The 20,222-nt window shown below is 37.7% G+C and overlaps 3 protein-coding genes across 5 annotated transcripts in view; 2 read left to right on the forward strand and 1 right to left on the reverse strand.

Moving 5' to 3' along the window:
* The window catches only part of LOC117567621 (Krueppel-like factor luna), a 91,373-nt gene that overhangs the window by 56,451 nt on the left and 14,700 nt on the right, over positions 1–20,222 (reverse strand). The window lies entirely within an intron of this gene.
* LOC127565531 (neprilysin-1-like) lies at positions 6,414–8,605 on the forward strand. The gene has a single exon (XM_052004388.1). The coding sequence runs from the start codon at positions 6,453–6,455 to the stop codon at positions 8,544–8,546; it is 2,094 nt and encodes a 697-aa protein (XP_051860348.1). The 5' UTR covers positions 6,414–6,452; the 3' UTR covers positions 8,547–8,605.
* LOC117567622 (uncharacterized) lies at positions 11,606–18,937 on the forward strand. The gene is made up of 2 exons (XM_052005242.1): positions 11,606–11,614; positions 18,673–18,937. The coding sequence occupies exons 1-2, from the start codon at positions 11,606–11,608 to the stop codon at positions 18,766–18,768; spliced, it is 105 nt and encodes a 34-aa protein (XP_051861202.1). The 3' UTR covers positions 18,769–18,937.

A 20,222-nucleotide genomic window follows, 5' to 3' on the forward strand; every position in this document is an offset into this window, starting at 1 on the left:
GTATTAACTCATTCAAAATTACAGTATTTGCTTAATCATAAATCAAAAACTACAAATTTCAGTATCTGGATTTAAGACTCTCCACAAAAAATGGTCAAAAGTCGCTCAAAATATTTTGTGCCAATGGATCAGATTATTCTTATAATAAAACTTGTTCTTTGTTCGTTCGGGATTATGAACATGATTTCACCTTTATGTAAGTGTGGGATGCAAAAATAAATAGCACAATACTGAATGCTTGGCATGCAGAATTCATTGTTTCAATCACAAAAAACTTTCTATGTGCAGATTTTGTGTAAAAACTTTCAATTAGTTGTTAAAAGTGTAGCTGTTGTGTATGTACATATGGCATGTATTTATAATCCGATGTTTGCTCATATTGCGCATCCGCTGAAAGAGTACGAAAATACTCATAAACAAGAGTTGATTGACCAAACCAAAACCAAAAAAAAACTGAAACTGTGTCTTCCGCTGCGCAGCGCGAAATGGAAATGAAAACACACAAGAGCAAACAAATTAAACGAGTTAGAATGCTTTCTGTGCTGTTGCTAAATTGAAGCTAACTCATGCGTTTAAGCTGTCCCACATCTATTACTCATTCGCATACAATGTATACTAGATTTTAGCATACATTTTTCATTCCATTAAAAGCTTGTTTTTGATGCCCTGTAGCAAGCTATTAAAAAGTGCTGATAAATGAAACACTTTAAACAAGTGTTTATCTAAGCACATTTCACAATTCTCACCGCAATAATTACAGAATAGCAAAAAAAAAAAACAAATTAAAATTGTAATAATAAAAATGAAACTAATTTAACTATTAAGTACATCATCATTTATATCATCATTTAAATCGTTGGCTGTTAATTTTTTCTATGATGCGAGAGGATGAAATGAAAAACGAAAATACAAAATACGACAAGCAAATGACGGAGGTAATAAGCATGCAATTATGTTGTTTATTTTTAGTCAGAAAACCGCAATCATTTAACTAGCATGGAAACGGGTTGTGCTCACCGTGCCAAATTGTTTGCAATTGCATGCGAAACCAAAAGCGTCAGTTAAAACAGGTTATTTAAGCTAGAAACCCAAATATGAACTATGATTTGTATGTTGTTGAGTTTCGATTTAATATGCATACGCGACGTACGTACATACGACGTAAGTCTCGCCGTTACCGGTTTTTTGGGGCTAATTAACAACTGCAGCAAAGCAATTGCTTTTGTCAAGCGTTATGAATTGGAGCAGTAAAATATTTGACGCCAAAACAAATACAATACCAGCGACCGCAGAAGCTGAACAATTTTGTGCGCTAAAATGGGAAAATGGAAAAAAATCACAAACGCAGTCAAGGCGACTCCAACACAACTGTACTGAGAACTTTACTCATTGTGCTTTGCACACCCACTTTAACATTTTGTAAGAAATGAGAAAAGCACACATTTCTTTTAATACTTTTGCGATAACTACTAATTGCATAAAATTGCAGAACTCCGTTGTGGAAATTATTAAACTTCTCTCGCAGTTGCTGTTTTGTTAGTTACTCTCGCTTTCCGAACCAGAGACTCTTTTGTACACAATAAATATTGCAGTTCCGCTGCTCTGCTTCATTCATACCACAACAAGCAGAGTGTACAAAATTCGCACATGCGCGCAACAATTTGTTGTTACAATTTGCCGGCACAGTTCAATGAACGCACAAATGAATGCAGTCAATTGCTGGCGGCTGCTGCTGTTGCTGCTGCTGCTGTTGTTGTCGATGCTATTTGCTGTTGCTGTTGCTATTGCTGTTGCTACTGCTAGATATTGCTGCAACTGTTTTTTGCGATCGCCGCTGTTGTTCTTCTAATGAAAGTTAGATAAAATAGAAAGCAGAATGTTTGTGTATATGTGTGTACATTGTGGTTCTCACTCTCTGCATTGAAATTTATTAACTTGTTCACTAGAGAGAGAGCGAGCGAGAGAACGCTTAATAAAACGGACCGCGAGCTACATCAATAATGCAATAAATAAAACAATATACTACGAACAGAGTGCACAGTGCAAAGCGCACACAATATTACAACAAATATTTATAGAGTACTGCGCTTTATGCTGTCGCAGAGATCGATCATGAACATAGTTTAATGGAAAGGGTGAACAACGTCGGTCAAGGGTTAACAATGCCTTCGCTTTATTATCAACAAAGTGTAGCAATGTCTTATGAAAAATTAAAGAATCTCTCTCTCTCCCAGACAGACAGACGTTCATTTCACAGTTGAAATCGATAGCCCAGAACAGGTCAGTTTCAAACGATGGCAGCAAAATGCCAGTGGCATTTCTAGTTTAAGTGCTTTACTCATCGAACACAACTCAAAATGAATTCTCAGTCTCTTTTCTCTTGCGCTTAGTCAGTCTGATTTGTCAGTCTGGGTTGTGTATACAATTCAATTGGTTTTGCTGCTGCTGCTGCTGATATTTGTTACCATTTTTCCAATTCTGCCGATGGCTTTGTTTTTAATTTCTTTGCGACTTTGCCAGTTGATAGAAGCTATTATTGTTGTGTTGGTCCAACACAGAGCTCGGTTTTGTTGCTGTCGGTTTTCATTTACCTGTATTCCGCCGCCTTCTCTTCCTTTCCATTCCTTTCTCCAACCATTTTCACATAAAAGTTGTCAATTAATTTACTATGTTCTGTGTAATCGAGGTATCTTGGCATTGGCTACGCTCGATGAACAAAGGCCACGACTCAATGCTTTTAGTCCAAACCGAAGTCAATAAGTTTGAGACGCAGCACATAAGAATGCACTTTAGTGAATGCAAAAACGCAAATGCTGCTAAAAAGCAAAAACAAAAGCCAAAAGGGGATACGAATGCCGATGCCGATGTCGATGTCGAGTTAGCAAAGTCGATAGACTTGAACATTTTATGAGAAGTGGGCACCGTTACGCCTGTTCTGCATCAAGGCACAACGACAATATTTACGTGCATGCAAAGTCTAGTATATCCATCTTTCTATCGGTATCTTGCTCGGCTCAAATGCAACATGAAACATGGGAATCGCTCTTAGAATGTAGTGATATTAAATTTCAAATGTTTTTGCAATTTCCCAAGCAGTCGAGCAAGAATTGTCTAGATAAGAAATATTTGTGAAAATGCACTTTGTTTACCACAACGTTTAATTTTGATTCAGTCAACATGACGTATACTTCATCTTTGTGATTTAAAGCCATTAGTTATTACCTGTAAGCAGAAGAAAATAAATTAATTATTAGTAACTTCATATACATTTTCTTAACATTACTTTTTTTAAATGTTTATTCAATTCTACAAAATTAAAACTTGCCTAAGTACAACAAATTGCAAGGTTAGTGACCCCGTTCACCATTGCATATTGATGAGGATTAAAATTGCAATTGCATATTGATGTGGATAACCAATACCGATTCTTCTGCTCTTAAATTTTTCTCATAAACAGAACTCAATCGATTCTATCCATTCGAATTGCAATTTGTATGCTTGATTGCTTAGACATTTCCCCTTGAATTAATTAATTTACACAAATTAAGCGATTCTCGTGCATTTCGTGATGCGCTCTCCCTCTCTTTCTCTCTCTCTTTCTCTGAAGGGTCATTCATTTGTTTTTGGTTTTTGGCGAACCAAAGAGAGAGCAGAATCGTGTTGCCTTGTCCACTTGATCTGACCCTTTCCTTTCTAGACTGGACTTTCATTAATGGCAAATGAAAAATTGCTTGCAATTTCATTAATTCCTCTGGAGTATACCATAATTACTGTAGTGTGCAGTTGCCTTGAGATCTTGTACATAATGTTGTTCAAGTTTAGAAATTCATTTTAATAAATATAGTACAACATATTGTGCATCATATACATTATTATATGAATGAATCTATTTATACTATGTGTGTGTGTACTACAATAAAGATACATTCTGTTAGTTAAACGGTTGCCTGAATGAAAACTTGTTGAAATGAATGAATGAGCAGCTTTCAAATTAAATTAGGCCATGATGTGCCACACACACTCACTCACACAATGAGAATATTGGGCGCTCACTCTCTCTCTCTCTCTCTCTCTCTCTCTCTCTCTCTCTCTCTCTCTCTATCTCACTCTCTTTCACAGACCCTTAGCAAGTGTTTGTCGCCGGCTCGAAACTAATTGAATTTCTCACTGTCGCTGGCAATTTGCATTATTAAATTTTTAGCAGAGTGTGTCCGTATGTGTGTGAGTGACTGTGTGTGTGTGTGTGTGTGTGTAATTGAGTGTGTTCATATTTAGTATAAAGTTTTTGCTCATTCAAACGGAAATGAGATAATGAATGGCCAGCCATACGACTTACCCAGCTGATCAAGTACATATCTCACAAATACTCGTAGTTGATGAGCAAAAAGTGAGACCCACGCAGTCAATATTCATACTGTATCTAAAGATATATGCACGTGTGTTGATCGAAACAAATTGAGCAGATGTGCCGATAGATGAGCCACAAAATAAAGTTCTCAGCTGGAACTTAATTAATATTAACAAAACAATGAAAATATCTAGCCAGGCCTGCAGTTGGAAAATAAAAGAGCAACTCTAAGGTAGGGCAGCAAAACTTGAAATAATTAAAAACCACAAGAGTTGAAGAAATTTGCACAACAGCCTCAAGTCAAGCCACATGAAAAAACCACACAGCACACACTCAAGAGCACAAAAGCTGACAGGAAGCGAGATAAGCACATGTGTGTACTGTGTGCTGTGTATCTGTGTGTGTGCTGTGGTGTATGTGGCTACATGAATAACCCACACCACACCACACCACAGCAGAGAAAAAAAGTGAAGGCATCCAAACGGCAAGGTAGAAGATACTTACTTGAAAGCAAGTTGGCAACTCTCCCTGTCATGGATTACAAAAGGGGTTAATTAAGGAGCAGGCGAGGTAGGCCTGGCAAGCCAAGCAAACCAAGCGAGGCAGTCAAGCAGGCGCGGTAGTAGGCTGGTAGGCTGACAGGCAAAGGCAGAGGTAGAGACAGAGACAGAGACAGAAAGGAGCAACAGGACAAAACCCACACACAAGAAAACTGTCGTGTTTATTTATGACACAAGATGCTTTATAATAATCAGCGTCTGACACTTGTAGGGAACTTTGCCAGGCAGTCAACAGTCGGGAGCTAGCAGCCAGCCAGCCAGCAGGGCTAATCGTGGGCTGCTCAAAATTCCTGATTTCAACGTGTGCAGCACTGCGTATATTCTGTGCAACCTTAATTGAAGTAATACTCAGGCGGCAAAACTGTGCACAGGCCACACATCCTTAGGTTCCCCAGCTTTACAGCTCTCGTGGTCCATTCAAAGGATGAGCCCTAAAAAGGCGCACATGCAAAGTCAACCAAGCTTCAAATTAATTAAGTATGTATGTAACTAAGCTTAAGCAGAGCAACCAAAGAAGCAAAAACAAAAAATTCAAAAACAAAGGACAATAAATACAATCTCACCTCTTGGCAGGTCGTTTTATTGTCTTTTCGCCAGCGAAACGCTCAACAACATAACAACAACAAGAACAAGAACAACAAAGTTTTGCCACACGCTACCCAAAAATAAAAAAGGGTTCATGTGTGTAAAAGTCAGGGGTTTCAGTTTTCAGTGACAGTTCAAGCACCATAAAATATAAAGTTTTATTTAATTATAATATTTTATGAATTTGGAATTGACTTCTTTTATGGTAGTTCGAATTCTTGAGGGACTTAAGTTTTTTGAAATTGAGCACAAGAGATGCTTTCTTAAGACATTAAACAGATTCACTTTTTAATGCTTATTTTTAATTCAAATTTTAATTTCATTATAATATTCGCATTTAGACAGGTTAACCAATAGCTTCGACGAAAAAGGCAAAGAAACAAACAAATGATTTTTATAAAATATTTTCTGTATTTTCTATGGAATTTCGAATGCTTATCATGCCGTCAGCTGATAGAGCGCAACTTATTTAAAACCTGTAATTTTTCGAAACTGTCTCAGCTGTTTTATAAATTTATTATATTATTATTAATTATACATTTATTTCCTAATTAACTTCTACAATTTTTACTTAATCGCATCAAAATGCAAGCCAAATCTGCACGGAAAAAAAACAAATGCTGTCGAAAATTATAGCTCTAACTAAAGTCTCTGAGATCTAGGAAACAAACAAAGTCTGACGAAACTAAATGGAGCCGTAGTTCTTCCCAACATAATTCATAGACTCTTTTTCACTTTATTAAAAAACTTCCTATATTTTCATGAGTCAGACTTTTCAAATTCCAGTAATTGAAATATGCTTTCAACTATTTTTCGGCGGCGACTTCGGCTTGATACCGATAACCCAAAGGGGTTCGATTATAGCTTCATACAATCGCAATTGAGAACGAGACGTTCAGTCATATGATACATGTCGAATTAAAAACATCTACGTTTCGCGGTCGCACAATTTACCAAAAATGAGTCACACTCCACGCCGTATACTATACGGATTTACGCTGCTGCTGCTGATTATGCAACTTGTACATCAAGGATTGGCAGCACCAGGACGACAACAGACGATTGCAAGCTCGAACTCTTACACTGAACGAGTGCTGCAAATTTCAAAGGCAGCGGAGATAGCTAACTATATGAACAAGAATGTCAATCCATGTGATAATTTCTACGAGTTTGCCTGTGGCAATTGGATGCGGATTAATAGGGCCACTACAGAAAAAGAGTTAACTGGAACATTTCAACAAATAAGCCAAGGTTTCCTACGGAAGGTGAAACAATTCCTCATCAAGGAGAATGATCAACTAGACACCCCAGAGGAAAAGCAGATAAGGAGTTTCTATAGATCCTGCACGAGCGTCACGCGAATCGACGAAAGCTACCGCAACAAACTGAAGGAAGTGATACGCGAATTTGGAGGGATGCCAGTTCTGGAGGAAAGTAGCTGGAAAGAGTCGGAATTCGACTGGATTGAAACGATTGGCAAAATCGCTAATACCTATGGTCAATCAATCATTATGAAAATTGAAATTCAACCTGATTGGTTGAGAAACATAAAAAATACGGTCCATGTTAGTTATCAGGAATTTCCCCTCCTCACCCGAGGCATGTATCTGAATAGCGATACAGAATATGCGCGCACAAATTACGTTGCAGTGATGGCTGACAATCTCATCGAGTACTTGAACATAGAAAGTAAATTGGCGCAATCAACTGCCGCGGAGCTGATGAGCTTTGAGGTGGAGCTGGCCAAAGGATTGCCAAGCGAAACAGAAGAGATACAAGCGTCTAAGGTTGTCATACGGAGAACAATTTCCGAGATGCAGAAACTCTATGGCTCCACTTTAGATATCCAGCGGTTCGTCAATATAACTCTGGGCGAGGATATCAATGACCTTTATGACATGTTTCCGGAGTATAAGAAAAATCTTGTCGAAGTTATTCAACGCACTCCGAAACGAATTGTGGCCAACTACATATTCTATAACTTAATTAAAGCCTTTTGGCTTGAAATGAATAAGCAAGAGTCTAACGAGAGGGAGAGAAACTGTCAGTCCATAACTATCGACAGATTTGCTAAGAACGTAAACAATATGATCTACAGACGCCACAACACCGCCGACACTGCCGCCGAATTGCAGCTGATGTGGAGCGAGCTGCAAATGACCTTCAAGCAGACGTTGCAATCAGATCGACTGAACTGGCTAAGTCCAAAAAGCCGTGAATTAGCCATTGAGAAGATTACAGCAATGAAGCTGGAAGTGAACTCTCATCTAAAGGAAGATCTCTCCAAAGATTTTGTGAATATTCATCTGTCTGATGACGATTATATCGACAATCTGAAACAAATATTTAAGAAGACCGCGGCCACGGCTAGAGCACAAATCCATCTGCCCATCGGCTACCAAATAGATAACAGTTTCTCGGCAATCTATAAAGGGCAGTACAACGCCATCATGATGCCAGTAGCATGGCTCCAGCCTTATTACTTGTGGGCTGCCAGCTATTCTAATCCCATCAAGTATGGCGCTATGGGTACAATCATTGGACATGAGATCATCCATGGCTTTGATGCCGTGGGCAGAAGATTCAATGCCCAGGGAAATCTCCATGACTGGATGGATGAGAAGTCTTACATTAACTTCAATGATCGCCAAAAATGCTTTAGTGAGCAGTACAGCAATTATTCATTTTACGACATAAAGCTGCCTAAATCTGAAGACCAAAGCGAAAATATTGCAGACAACAGCGGAGTGCGACTTGCCTTCGATGCCTTTCGCAATTGGCAGAATGCACAGGAGTCCTCGCTCAACGATGGAATGAACCTGCTGCCCGGTCTCAACTACACCAACAATCAGCTGTTTTTCATTAGCTATGCCCAGTCCCGGTGCTCCGATGTGGCTGAAGAACAACGCCTCAGAAGCGTCATCTCGGATAATCATGCGCCTGAAATGTTCCGTGTAATCGGACCTCTGTCCAACTTTGATGAGTTCTCCAAAGAGTTCAATTGTGCTCTGGGCACACAAATGAATCCTGTTCGCAAGTGCGAGCTGTACTAAAGTGTCGATTCAAATATGTTAAAATTGTTTAATTATTTTAAATAAAGAAGTTTCTTTTCTTTTGTTTTGGAATATTTCGGTAATGTAAATTTCATTTTACTACCTCATCTCATTTAATTTTGCATGCTATTAGCAAGAAAGAAGGACTGATGAAACTAAATGAAGCTGTAGTTCATCCCAACATAATAGACTCCTTTTCACTTTATTAAAAATCTTTCTAAATTTTCATGATTCAGACTTTTTCAAATTCCAGCAATTCAAATATGCTTCCAACTATTTTCGGCGGCGACTTCGGCTTGATACCGATAACCCAAAGGGGTCAAAGCACTGAGCGCGAGCATTTGACTATAGCTTCATACAATCGCATTTGAGAACGAGGCGTTCAGTCATAAGAAACATGTCGAATTAAAAACATTGTTTGTTTAGCGGTCACACAATTTACCAAAAATGAGTCACACTACACGCCGTATACTATACGGATTTACGCTGCTGCTGCTGATTATGCAACTGGTACATCGAGGATTGGCAGCACCAGGACGACAACAGACGATTGCAAGCTCGAACTCTTACACTGAACGAGTGCTGCAAATTTCAAAGGCAGCGGAGATAGCTAACTATATGAACAAGAATGTCAATCCATGTGACAATTTCTACGAGTTTGCCTGTGGCAATTGGCCGCGGATTAATAAGGCCACAAGAGAAAAAGGGAGAACTGGAAGACTTGAACAAATAAGCCAAGGTTTCGATCGGAAGGTGAAGCAATTCCTTATCAAAGAAAATGATCAACTAGACACCCCAGAGGACAAGCAGGTGAGGAGTTTCTATAGATCCTGCACGAGCGTCACGCGAATCGACGAAAGCTACCGCAGAAAACTGAAGGAAGTGATACGCGAATTTGGAGGGATGCCAGTTCTGGAGGAAAGTAGCTGGAAAGAGTCGGAATTCGACTGGATTGAAACGATTGGCAAAATCGCTAATACCTATGGTCAATCAATCATTATGAAAATTGAAATTGAACCTGATTTGTACAGAAACACAAAGAATACGGTCCATGTTACTTATCAGGAATTTCCCCTCCTCACCCGTGGCATGTATGTGAATAGCGATACAGAATATGCGCGCAAATATTATACCGCCGCAATAGCTATCAATCTCATCGAGTACTTGAACATAGAAAGTGAATTGGCGCAATCAACGGCCGAAGAGCTGATGAGCTTTGAGGTGGAGCTGGCCAAAGGATTGCCAAGCGAAACAGAAGAGAAACAAGCGTCCAAGATGTTCATATGGAGAACAATTTCCAAGATGCAGAAGCTCTATAGCTCCACTTTGGACATCCAGCGGTTCGTCGATATAACTCTGGGCGAGGATATCAATAACCTCTATGACGTACTGCCGGAGTATAAGAAAAATCTTGTCGAAGTTATTCAACGCACTCCGAAACGAATTGTGGCCAACTACATATTCTATAACTTAATTAAAGCCTTTTGGCTTAAAGTGAATGAGCAAGAGTCTAAAGAGAGAGAGAGGAACTGTCAGTCCATAACTATCGACAGATTTGCTAAGAACGTAAACAATATGATCTACAGACGCCACAACACCGCCGACACTGCCGCCGAATTGCAGCTGATGTGGATCGAAATGCAAAAGACCTTCAAGCAGACGTTGCAATCAGATCGACTGAACTGGTTAAGTCCGAAAAGCCGTGAATTGGCCATTGAGAAGATGACAGCAATGAAGCTGGAGGTGAACTCTCATGTTAAAGAAGATCTCTCCAAGGATTTTGTGAATATTCATATGTCCGATGACGATTATATCGGAAATCTGAAACAAATATTTAAGAAGGCCGCGGCCACTGAAAGAGCCAAAATCCATCTGCCTGCCACCTTCCAAATAGATAACGCCCAGTACAGTTACTCGCCATCGAATTTCATACAGTATAACGCCATCATGATGCCAGTAGCATTGCTCCAGCCTTATTACTTGTGGGCTCCCAGCTATTCTAATCCCATCAAGTATGGTGGTTTGGGTGCAATCATTGGACATGAGATCATCCATGGTTTTGATGCCGTGGGCAGAAGTTTCAATGCCCAAGGAAATCTCCATGACTGGATGGATGAGAAGTCTTTCATTAACTTCAATGATCGCCAAAAATGCTTTAGTGAGCAGTACAGCAATTATTCATTCTACGGTATAAAGCTGCCTAAATCTGAAGACCAAAGCGAAAATATTGCAGACAACAGCGGAGTGCGACTTGCCTTCGATGCCTTTCGCAATTGGCAGAATGCACAGGAGTCCTCGCTCAACGATCGAATGAACCTACTGCCCGGTCTCAACTACACCAACAATCAGCTGTTCTTCATTAGCTATGCCCAATCCTGGTGCGCCGATGTGACTAAGGAACAACGTCTTATAAACATCATCTCGGACAGTCATACGCCTAGCATGTTCCGTGTGATCGGACCTCTGTCCAACTTTGATGAGTTCTCCAAAGAGTTCAATTGTGCTCAGGGCACACAAATGAATCCTGTTCGCAAGTGCGAGCTGTACTAAAGTGTCGATTCAAATATTTTAAAGATGTTTAATTATTTTAAATAAAGAATTGTAATATTTCGGTAATGTAAATTCCATTTTACTACTTCATTTCATTTCATATTACATGCTATTAGCATAAAAGAGTATTCTAACTTTCTGCCTACAGGAAATGTACAAATGTACATGGAAGCAATTCCAACCTAGACCAGTAGTAAACGTAATTTTTAAGTTAGAGTGCGATATTTGGGACATCGGAGAGAATTAAAAAGCTACTGGTTAACAATCTGATAAATTTTCATTAATGTGTGTTACTATATGTAATGACACAGTATATCGATATACCGAAAATAACCTTTGGTATATTTTAGTATTTTGTAGGTATATTTTAAAATTAAAACCGCGCTGCATTGGCTTTTTTCGGAAATGAATAGCGGCTATTTCAGCTTTCTGACTTGATTGCTTTAAGCTGGCAGAAAACAAAGATTTGTAGAAAAGTATTTTATGTATTTTTTGGAGTAATTACAAGAATGGGAATCGTGAGTATTACCAACAATTTTATCTAAATAAGGTAATGCCTCTTTAAGCACCGTTTGCATGGTCGTGTTTCTTATGAGCCCATTTAGATTTCGTTTTGATTATAAATTGATAGTTTCCCCCAGTTGTGTGGAAAATGTATTTGTGGAGCGTTACAAGTGGGAGTAGGAGTACTTGCCACTTGCCACTTGGCACTGGGGGTACTTTAAAAGAGCTTTTACGCAGAAAACAAGATTTGAATTTGAACTTTGTGTGCCAAAAGCCATGTTGAGTATACAAACAAATAATCAATTCAGTGAGCAGCGTGGGATGCGATGGCAACAGAACTCCAACGACGATGTTTCCAACATAACGAACACAAATAAAGCACATCGTTGCGTGAATAAGTGCTATGCGGCACACAGTCATAAAGACAACATATAGTACACGGCACATAAACGAGGGATACCAACAACAACAACAACAAAAAGAAAGAAACGCGAAAGGTTGCGGCATCGGAAGTCATCTTTGTACTGCCGTGATTTGAAAAGAAAAATGTTCACGCCTTTATGGCTGAATACATTTTTATTCATACTTTGGAAGCCTTCAATGCGCGACGCATTGAACACAAGAAATATTTGTGTACAAATTGAGGACATCATCGTGCGCACAAAATCCCAAAATGGAAGCAAGGATAAGAGCCGCAAGTACTTGCTTGCTACGTGGTGTCAAACAAAATTGAAAATCCCTCAAAATGAGAAAAATTATCGGAAAAATCAGCGAGTATTAACAAAACACTGTCAAATCAAAGCGATGTCAGGATTAAAAGAACTGACAAAATGCAAATTTTGTTTATTTATTTATTTTTGGAAATTTGAAGCAGCTTTAATCGAATATTAGTTGATACCGATTAAATATTTTTAGAACATGATAACATCTGGTTTCGATATAAGGACATGATTCAGTTTAAATCGCACAAGCTCTAACTGTCAACAGGCATTATTTATATTATGACAGGCAAATGAGGATTAGACTTTAAACCTCTCTCAGAGAACATGCATGTGTATCTGTATGTGCGTGTCGTTAATCAACTCTCATATTCGGTTTGCCTCTTTCTGGTTTCCCCAGTTCTCAGTTCTTGCTGTCGACGAAGTATTCTTTGCAGTCAGAATGTGATTAAAGCAGCAGACGCCAAGGAGCTCAATATGTCGTTGAAACTAAGGCTGCAAAACTTCAGAGCAAAAGGAATTGGGGGATTGGGACTGAGACTGAGGCTGAGATGGGGACTGAGACTGGGATCATAGCCAGCCAGGAAAATAAAATGCCCTCAAAACATGCCTTTTGACAGCTGCCGAAACTTTTGCATGACATTTATCATTGTCGCATAACAAATGAGCGACAGCAGCAACGAAAACAAAAACAACACCAACAACAAAAGACATTGGAATCAAGGAGTTATGGCTCGTCGCTCAATGTTTTTGCCACCTACACACACACACGCACACAGATACACAAGCATACATACAAAGAAAAGAATACTGAGAAAACTTTAAGACGTCGTTTTGTATCTTAACGTAGGCGTTTGGACTTTGGGCCACATCTGAACTGAACTTCACAATAAGCAAACTCAACATAACTCAAAAAAAAAAAAAATTGATTGCTTGAAGAAGTTAGAGATCGGTGCTAGAAAGCATATATATAGCATATACATTTTCTATGTACATTCAACAATCTACATAGAAAAGAAATAAATCCCATATAATTGGTATACTAAATTGAAAGTCTTTAGCTCACTTCGCTGTCATTTGACATCTCGAAAATGGCAATGTAATTTGGATTATTATCCACTTTAGTTATTCTAATAGGTTGCACTCAATTTGAAAATTTGTAATTGCGCTATGATTGGATGTGTGCCCGTCTGTGTGGATGTTAAACTCCAAAAAAGGAGCACGCCTCATCTGCAGTAAAGCGCAGCATGCGGATGCGGGCAGATAAAGTGGGAATCGCAAAACTGGAAATGGGTGACGCCAACGCAAAAACAAAAAAAGGAGGTATCGCAGGGATTGCAATTGGGATTGGAAATGCAACTCACGCAAGTACGAGTGTGGAAGACCATGGCAAAAACAACGACTGGCAATTTCAGTTAATCTGCAACGCACACGGGCGCTAATAACGGCAAAAACAAGCATAACAACTGCGACAGCAGCAACAATGACAACGCCAATGGGGAAGGGCAGCTAAGAGTGGGTTTGGTCCGTTGCGGTTGAGTTTGTTTGCTTTTTGTCAGTGTCTGTGTATGTGTGTGTTTGTGTGGGAGACAGTCTTAATTTTGTATTTTGAACCAAATTTCATGTAATGCATAGATTCCCAAAAACAAGCGATGATTACAACAGTCGCCTCCCTCCGACCGAAAAAGCAATTCTCAAGCTTTCACTCGTAAATTAAAATGTAATCGTTTGTTTCTGCTAGAGAAATAAGGTTAATTGAAACAACAACTTTGGTAGTAAATAAGCGACAAACAATACTATATATATATTTGTAGAGTGACTTTTGTTGCTAACGCATTGTGTTTCTCCTGACGAGCGTTACACTTCTTCGTGCCAGATATTAAGCACTTTGTCATTTATGTGTCAAAATCATGTCAGCGTGAAATGGCGAAGCAAAACACAAACACACGAAGAACAACAACAAGTTAGAAAAGTACGAGTCTGAGTGACAGACGGGGCACTTTGACAAGCTGACGTTCATGCTTTCAGCAAAGGGATTTGAGAGCCGCTGTTAGAGATGCGTTTAAGCAAAACGCAATGCCGAAAGGCATCACAACAGCAACTATCAACTTTGTGTGCTATTTCTTTACCAAAAAGCATACCTGAGAGATAGGGGGCCCTCAGGTATTTGACAGCAAAAAACAACGTCTTGAAAATGATGTTTGTGTGAGACTGTGATTTTAAATAAAACTCCACACCTAACCATATTTGTACGTTTTTGATGTGTGAAGTGTGATAGCCAAATATTGTGTGCTGCTAAAGGAATTTTAAATATTTTGAAATATTATATTGTAAATATATTTATTTCTAAATCCTGTTCATATATGATAATTTTTTAAATGTTTTTTTTTAATACGTTACAAATTTTGAATTTTTAGCAAATATTTGCTTTATTTTACCCCGTATCTTTTCATCAAATAGTAACACTTTTCTGTTTGTCTTTTAAATATTATAAAACTTTTCCAATGTTACATTCCTATGTCTTTAATATTTTTCAAAATTAGTTTTTTTTTAATTTACATCCTTCGAATGTGATTTTAAATTTATTAAATTTCAATACTTAACAAATATTTGTTTATGGTTTTTACCTTTTTAACAAATTCGGATATTCCAATTTATATTTCAAAAATTGTTGCAATTCAGTAACTACTCAAATATTATTAATATTTCTCAAAATTAGTTTGGTTAATATTGAACAAATATTCCTTTAAATTGTTTTGTCTTTGCCTTCAACAAATTTTTGGACTTTCCTGTTTATTTTGGTGCAAATAAAATAAAGCTAAGTAATCGAGCAGTTTCGATGGCAGCGCTCTCATTTACTCTTGGTAGCGAGCGACATTGACCAAGTTACCAAGTTAGTCTACCTTAATTGAATCGAGTGCTTATCGCTGGCCAAGTTCTCTTGCATAAAACACATACATATATGTTTATATATACATACATGAAAATATCTTATCAGATGCGTATAAACTTAGTTATGTCAACGCTAAGTTAGTGTGTGCTTTATGTACTTTTGTTATTGTTATTGTTTTCGTATTCGTATTCGTTTTCGTTTTTGTTAGTTTCATTTTCATTGTTTATTTTTGGACGTAACGTTAGCGCGGTATTTTTATGTTTGGTCAATAAACTTAACTAATATCAATGAATTAAAAGCGAAAGTACTCCACAATGACACAACTTTGGGGAGAGTACTGAGAGCGTAGCAAAAAGGCTAGGGAGTTGTTCTTGAAACGCTGGGGGGGTTGAAGAGAGATTCCAAAGATGATAATATTAAATATTAAATTCCAATGACTTGGGATGCGTATGGCATTAAATATTTAAGCGAATTTTGCTCAGCTTAGCTTAGCCTCATTTCAAATGCAACCGAAAATTGATGTCGCAGCGTGTCGCATCACATTAGGTAATGGCCAATGTTCTGAGCGAAGCGTTTTCTTCACTTCAATGAAAGGGGGGAGACCAACCAGTCAGCGAAGGCACAGCCAAAGCAATTTGCTCATTCCATACTCTCAACACGCGCGCACCCACTCGCAAAATATTCATGTGCTGCAGAGTCACGTCACAACTTCCTTTTATGACGATGTTGCAGCCAAAGATACTTCTCGCACTCGCAACTCGTTGTAGGCCTCAAAGCATCAGCTAGCTTTTAATCGTTTGCTTCGTTTGCTCAACGTTCTTTTTTTTTTTTTTTTTTGTTGACTCCCCTTCGCAGTATAAAACATCATATATGAAAATGGGGATGTGGTAAAACAAAATGTTATGATAACCTTACTCAAATATGTGCCAAAGGGAGAATAGAGTATTTTTCACCGAAAACATCGAGTGAAAGCTCTGATCGACAAGACAATAAAAAAAATGCGAGACATTAAATTTAGTATGTAAGAGTATTCAGACAACACACACACACTCATACAACATCAAATAGTCAAGCACGCTTGTTTCTTTGTTTTTATTACATCAGCACATTGAATGTCAATCATCATTTACAACCATTTATTCCCATAAGTAGGCATATTAAACGAGCATTTTTGAGCAGACAGCACAGCACAGCGCAAAAAACTAATCCCAAACCGAGTGAGTTTAACAAAAATAAAAACAATTCATCTTCACTTGGTTGTGTCTTCGGCCTTTTCTATCGTCGCGAAATGTTTTTTCAAGTACCTGCTGAAATTGCATTAATTCTTACGCATCAACAAATCTTTCTATCAACGCAAAGCAAATCACTTTTGAATGACATACTCGTTACTTTTCTACCCGTATCATAATATCCGCTTGAACAAATAAATAATGAAAAATCCTCCCTTTTCAGCACACAGTGAACACTCGTCGTATAATAAAAAAGAAAAGTAAAACTAAATTGAGGAATTTTTAAAAGTGCACGACCATTTAACGCTGCTCACTTCTCTCGACTCTGCTCGACGTCGCATTTGCAAAATTCCCAATTTCAAATGCCTATCACGTACTTGAATTATTGCCAGCCGGACTGACTAATGCGATAAATATTTAACACATCTTGTTGCGATTAATTTGTATGTGAATATTCAACTATGCACGTAGTATTTTATATGCACGAATTATGGAAAAATTTCTATAAAATTGTTAGATTACAATCGCTTGTTTGTTGTTCGATGATCTCGTTGTACTCTCACTTTTTACATAATACTATTATTGTTTCCCATTTTATGCAAATGCAAAACACTTTGTGTCGATCTATAAACAACATCATTATCTATAAAGTTAAAATGGAATTCAGAACTCTGGCTGTCTGGGAATGCAATGTAAACTTATCTAAATGCACCAAAAATATATTACCCATTAAGCAAATGTATTTTAAGTCTAGCAGAAAAGCAGACAAACAAGACTAAAATGGAATCTGTTTTAAAATATAGCATTAATATCGATTGTATTGAAAGGGACAACGAAGGAGCAGAAAAGTTCGTTACAGTCGTCACTTTATTGGTCAACGAATGGAGATGGCAGACCCCGTTTTTTATTGCTCCACATTTGATTATGTAAATGCGCAGCTTCCATTAAACTTGTGGAACAACATTAAGAAGTCATAAAGACGACTTCGATAATTGCAAGCAATTTCGTCTTCTTTTTCTTCTCTGTTTTTTTTTTTTTTTTTCTTTTTTGTGTAGCTTAATTTGCAAAAGCATTGCATTGCATAGCTGGTTATAGGGGGAAAACTTTAATGACACAATTGGGAACAGCCACTGGAAATTATAATAAATAGATGTTCGGAATGTTTTTCTGCGGCATCGTGGACGACAAGTGAAAATGCATCGCTTTCAAAGCAAATACGCAGAGAATACGCATACGGAGTGGTGGTTAACCGTAGTTTATAGGGCCATGTGTTTTCATTAGTCAAACACAAATTGAAACGACACGTTTTCTTTGGTTCAGACTGCAAGATGGATTGAAGCCATGCCATGAAAGACGTCCAACCAGAAACACTTAACATAAACATGAAAAAGGTTATACAAGCAGACATACGAGTGCTCACTAGCTGGCTGGCTGGCTGACTGTCGAGTGAGAAAAACTAACAATAACTACTGTTTATACATCGGCGGGGCTAAACACGCCGACAGCCAGTTACCACAAATTGTTCCACACATCGCTGGCTGGCTAAGAAAAACAACAACAAAACAAAATTGCATCGCCATTCGAAAAGGGCAGCAAGGGTATAATGATTTTGAAGGGAATGTACAATTTAAATATGTTCAAAGTTAAGTATATATTTAAATTTCTAAATTTTAAAGTCAATAAATGAAATATATTAATAATCAATTTATCTGTCTCTGCTATAAAATAAAATAAAAATAACAAATTCCAAATCAAAATGTAGCAATTATGTTACATGGCTTTGAAACTTTAAATTTCAGTTCTAAAGAATTAATAAATAAAAATGAATAAGCATATTATCTGTCTCTATTATCAAAAAGGGTCTTCCTCAATAGTATATAGTATATACTAATTATATAGTGATATAGTAATACAAATTTCATTTAAATTTCAGTATATTATTATTAAATTTGTATATAATTATTCTCCCTTATAGGGTATCTCCATCTGCGACTAAAGCATTCTCACTGCAATTATTGCAGCTGCTTACAATCAAAAAGGGTGTTCCTCAATGACTGTTTAGCTGGCAGTTTCTATTTGAATATAATTTTCACACCCAAGTCACAAAAACCAAGTAGCCGCTTTTCTATACTACGAAAAAAACTTATCTCCAAAGCAGCACTGAAATTAACGCCTTGAAAAAACTTTTAAAAAGCTGTGAACTTAAGCATTAATTGTTCATAATGTGGCAGGAAAATATCGAAAGGCCGAACAAGCTGCTCATATTGTGTCTATTTGGATTTGCAATTGTCCTAAAGCTTGTCATCCTTGTACTGGAATTCGTATAATCTTACCAGCAAACGCGAACACACTTGATTAACAAATGGTCAATTTACCTGCAATGGAAGAAAGTATTAAGTAATTAGTTTATTTTTTCTTTTGCGCTGTGAAAGGTGTGCAATTTTTTATATGATTTCATTAGCAGAAATAAAAGTAAATACCGGCAATTGTGCCTTTTGCCACCTTAACCACTTTGCCGTTGCCTTTGTGATTCTTTTCTGTTTTCTTTGTGTTTTTTTTACTCCTGCTCGTGCGAAGGTCAAGTATTAAGACTGGTTTCACTCCATTGTCCTGGCTGCACGTGCAGGCTCATTGTGCGTATTCAATTACAAAAGGACGCCTGTTGGTCGTTTTATGTAGTGAATTTGCCCCGTTCCCCGACCATTGTTTGGCAACCGTTTTGTGTATTTTTCCTCTCTAGGTACTTTCAAGGCTATTGCTAATATACTATATAGTATATATTTCTTTGCAGCTAGAACGAATCAAAATGATTTGACAATTCATTTTGTGTCGACACGCGACAGGAAGCAGTTAGCATGGTTGAGCTCCGAAGCAAATTAAGGACTAGACGCAGCTTGCTTGCTTTATCCCAAATGCAAATAAAAAGGCAAGCTTTTATTAAAATCCGACAACCGTACAACAGGGACATGTCTCAAAAATTAAAATGTCATCATTGCTTAATTTAAAATGTTTTCGAAACATTTAATTGGACCACAATGAATGGCATTTTCTTACACTGTTTTCCCTTTTGGATCAGCTGCGACAACCGCTTTGGCACTTTAATACAATACCTCAAGGAAAAAGCATTCTAATTGCTGGACCAACACTTTCTGCCAACACCTAAGTCCATCACCTAAATGACACATAAAAGTCAAATGCACAGATGCTTTTTCTATTTGAAAGAAATGAGCAGATTTGATTAATGAAAAGTTCCTTGCTTCTAGATTGTATTTGTATCTTTAATACTAACACACAAAAAAAACAAAAAAAAAGGGAAAAAAGAGTCAAAATGTCTCGAAAGTAAGTGAAACCTACTGTCGGAGGAGCAAAAAGTCATTTCCGCTGCTTTGTCTGGCCGGCCGCTAAATGAAAGTCCTCGTTAGTTTGGTCGGTTGTGCAGAATCATTAATTACAAAAACCAATAAACGCAGTGGTCAGCACTTTAGGTCAGACAGTCAGACAGTCAGACAGTTGGACCGACCCAAAATAAGTTGTCATCATTAGTTTCAGTTAGTATTAACAAGTTCCGCCTTTAAAAAAGAACAGAAATAACGAGCAACGGGCAAAGTGGAAATGTGGCAAGTTAGAAGTGATTACACCAATTTGCCTAATCTTGATGAATATCTAGTAATGAGTTGGCATCGTACACGAAGAATTATTGCGCTCAAACGAGGCAACAACAGCAACAAAAAAAGTCGATGTCAGTTGATTGAATGGTAATGCAAAAGGCATGAAAGTATTT

Source organism: Drosophila albomicans, chromosome 3 (assembly GCF_009650485.2).
Source record: "Drosophila albomicans strain 15112-1751.03 chromosome 3, ASM965048v2, whole genome shotgun sequence".
Classification (NCBI taxonomy): domain Eukaryota; kingdom Metazoa; phylum Arthropoda; class Insecta; order Diptera; family Drosophilidae; genus Drosophila; species Drosophila albomicans.

Bases quoted from the DNA above. Each gene is read 5' to 3' on its own strand.
- LOC127565531 (XM_052004388.1), top strand. From the start codon at position 6,453: ATGAGTCACACTCCACGCCGTATACTATACGGATTTACGCTGCTGCTG.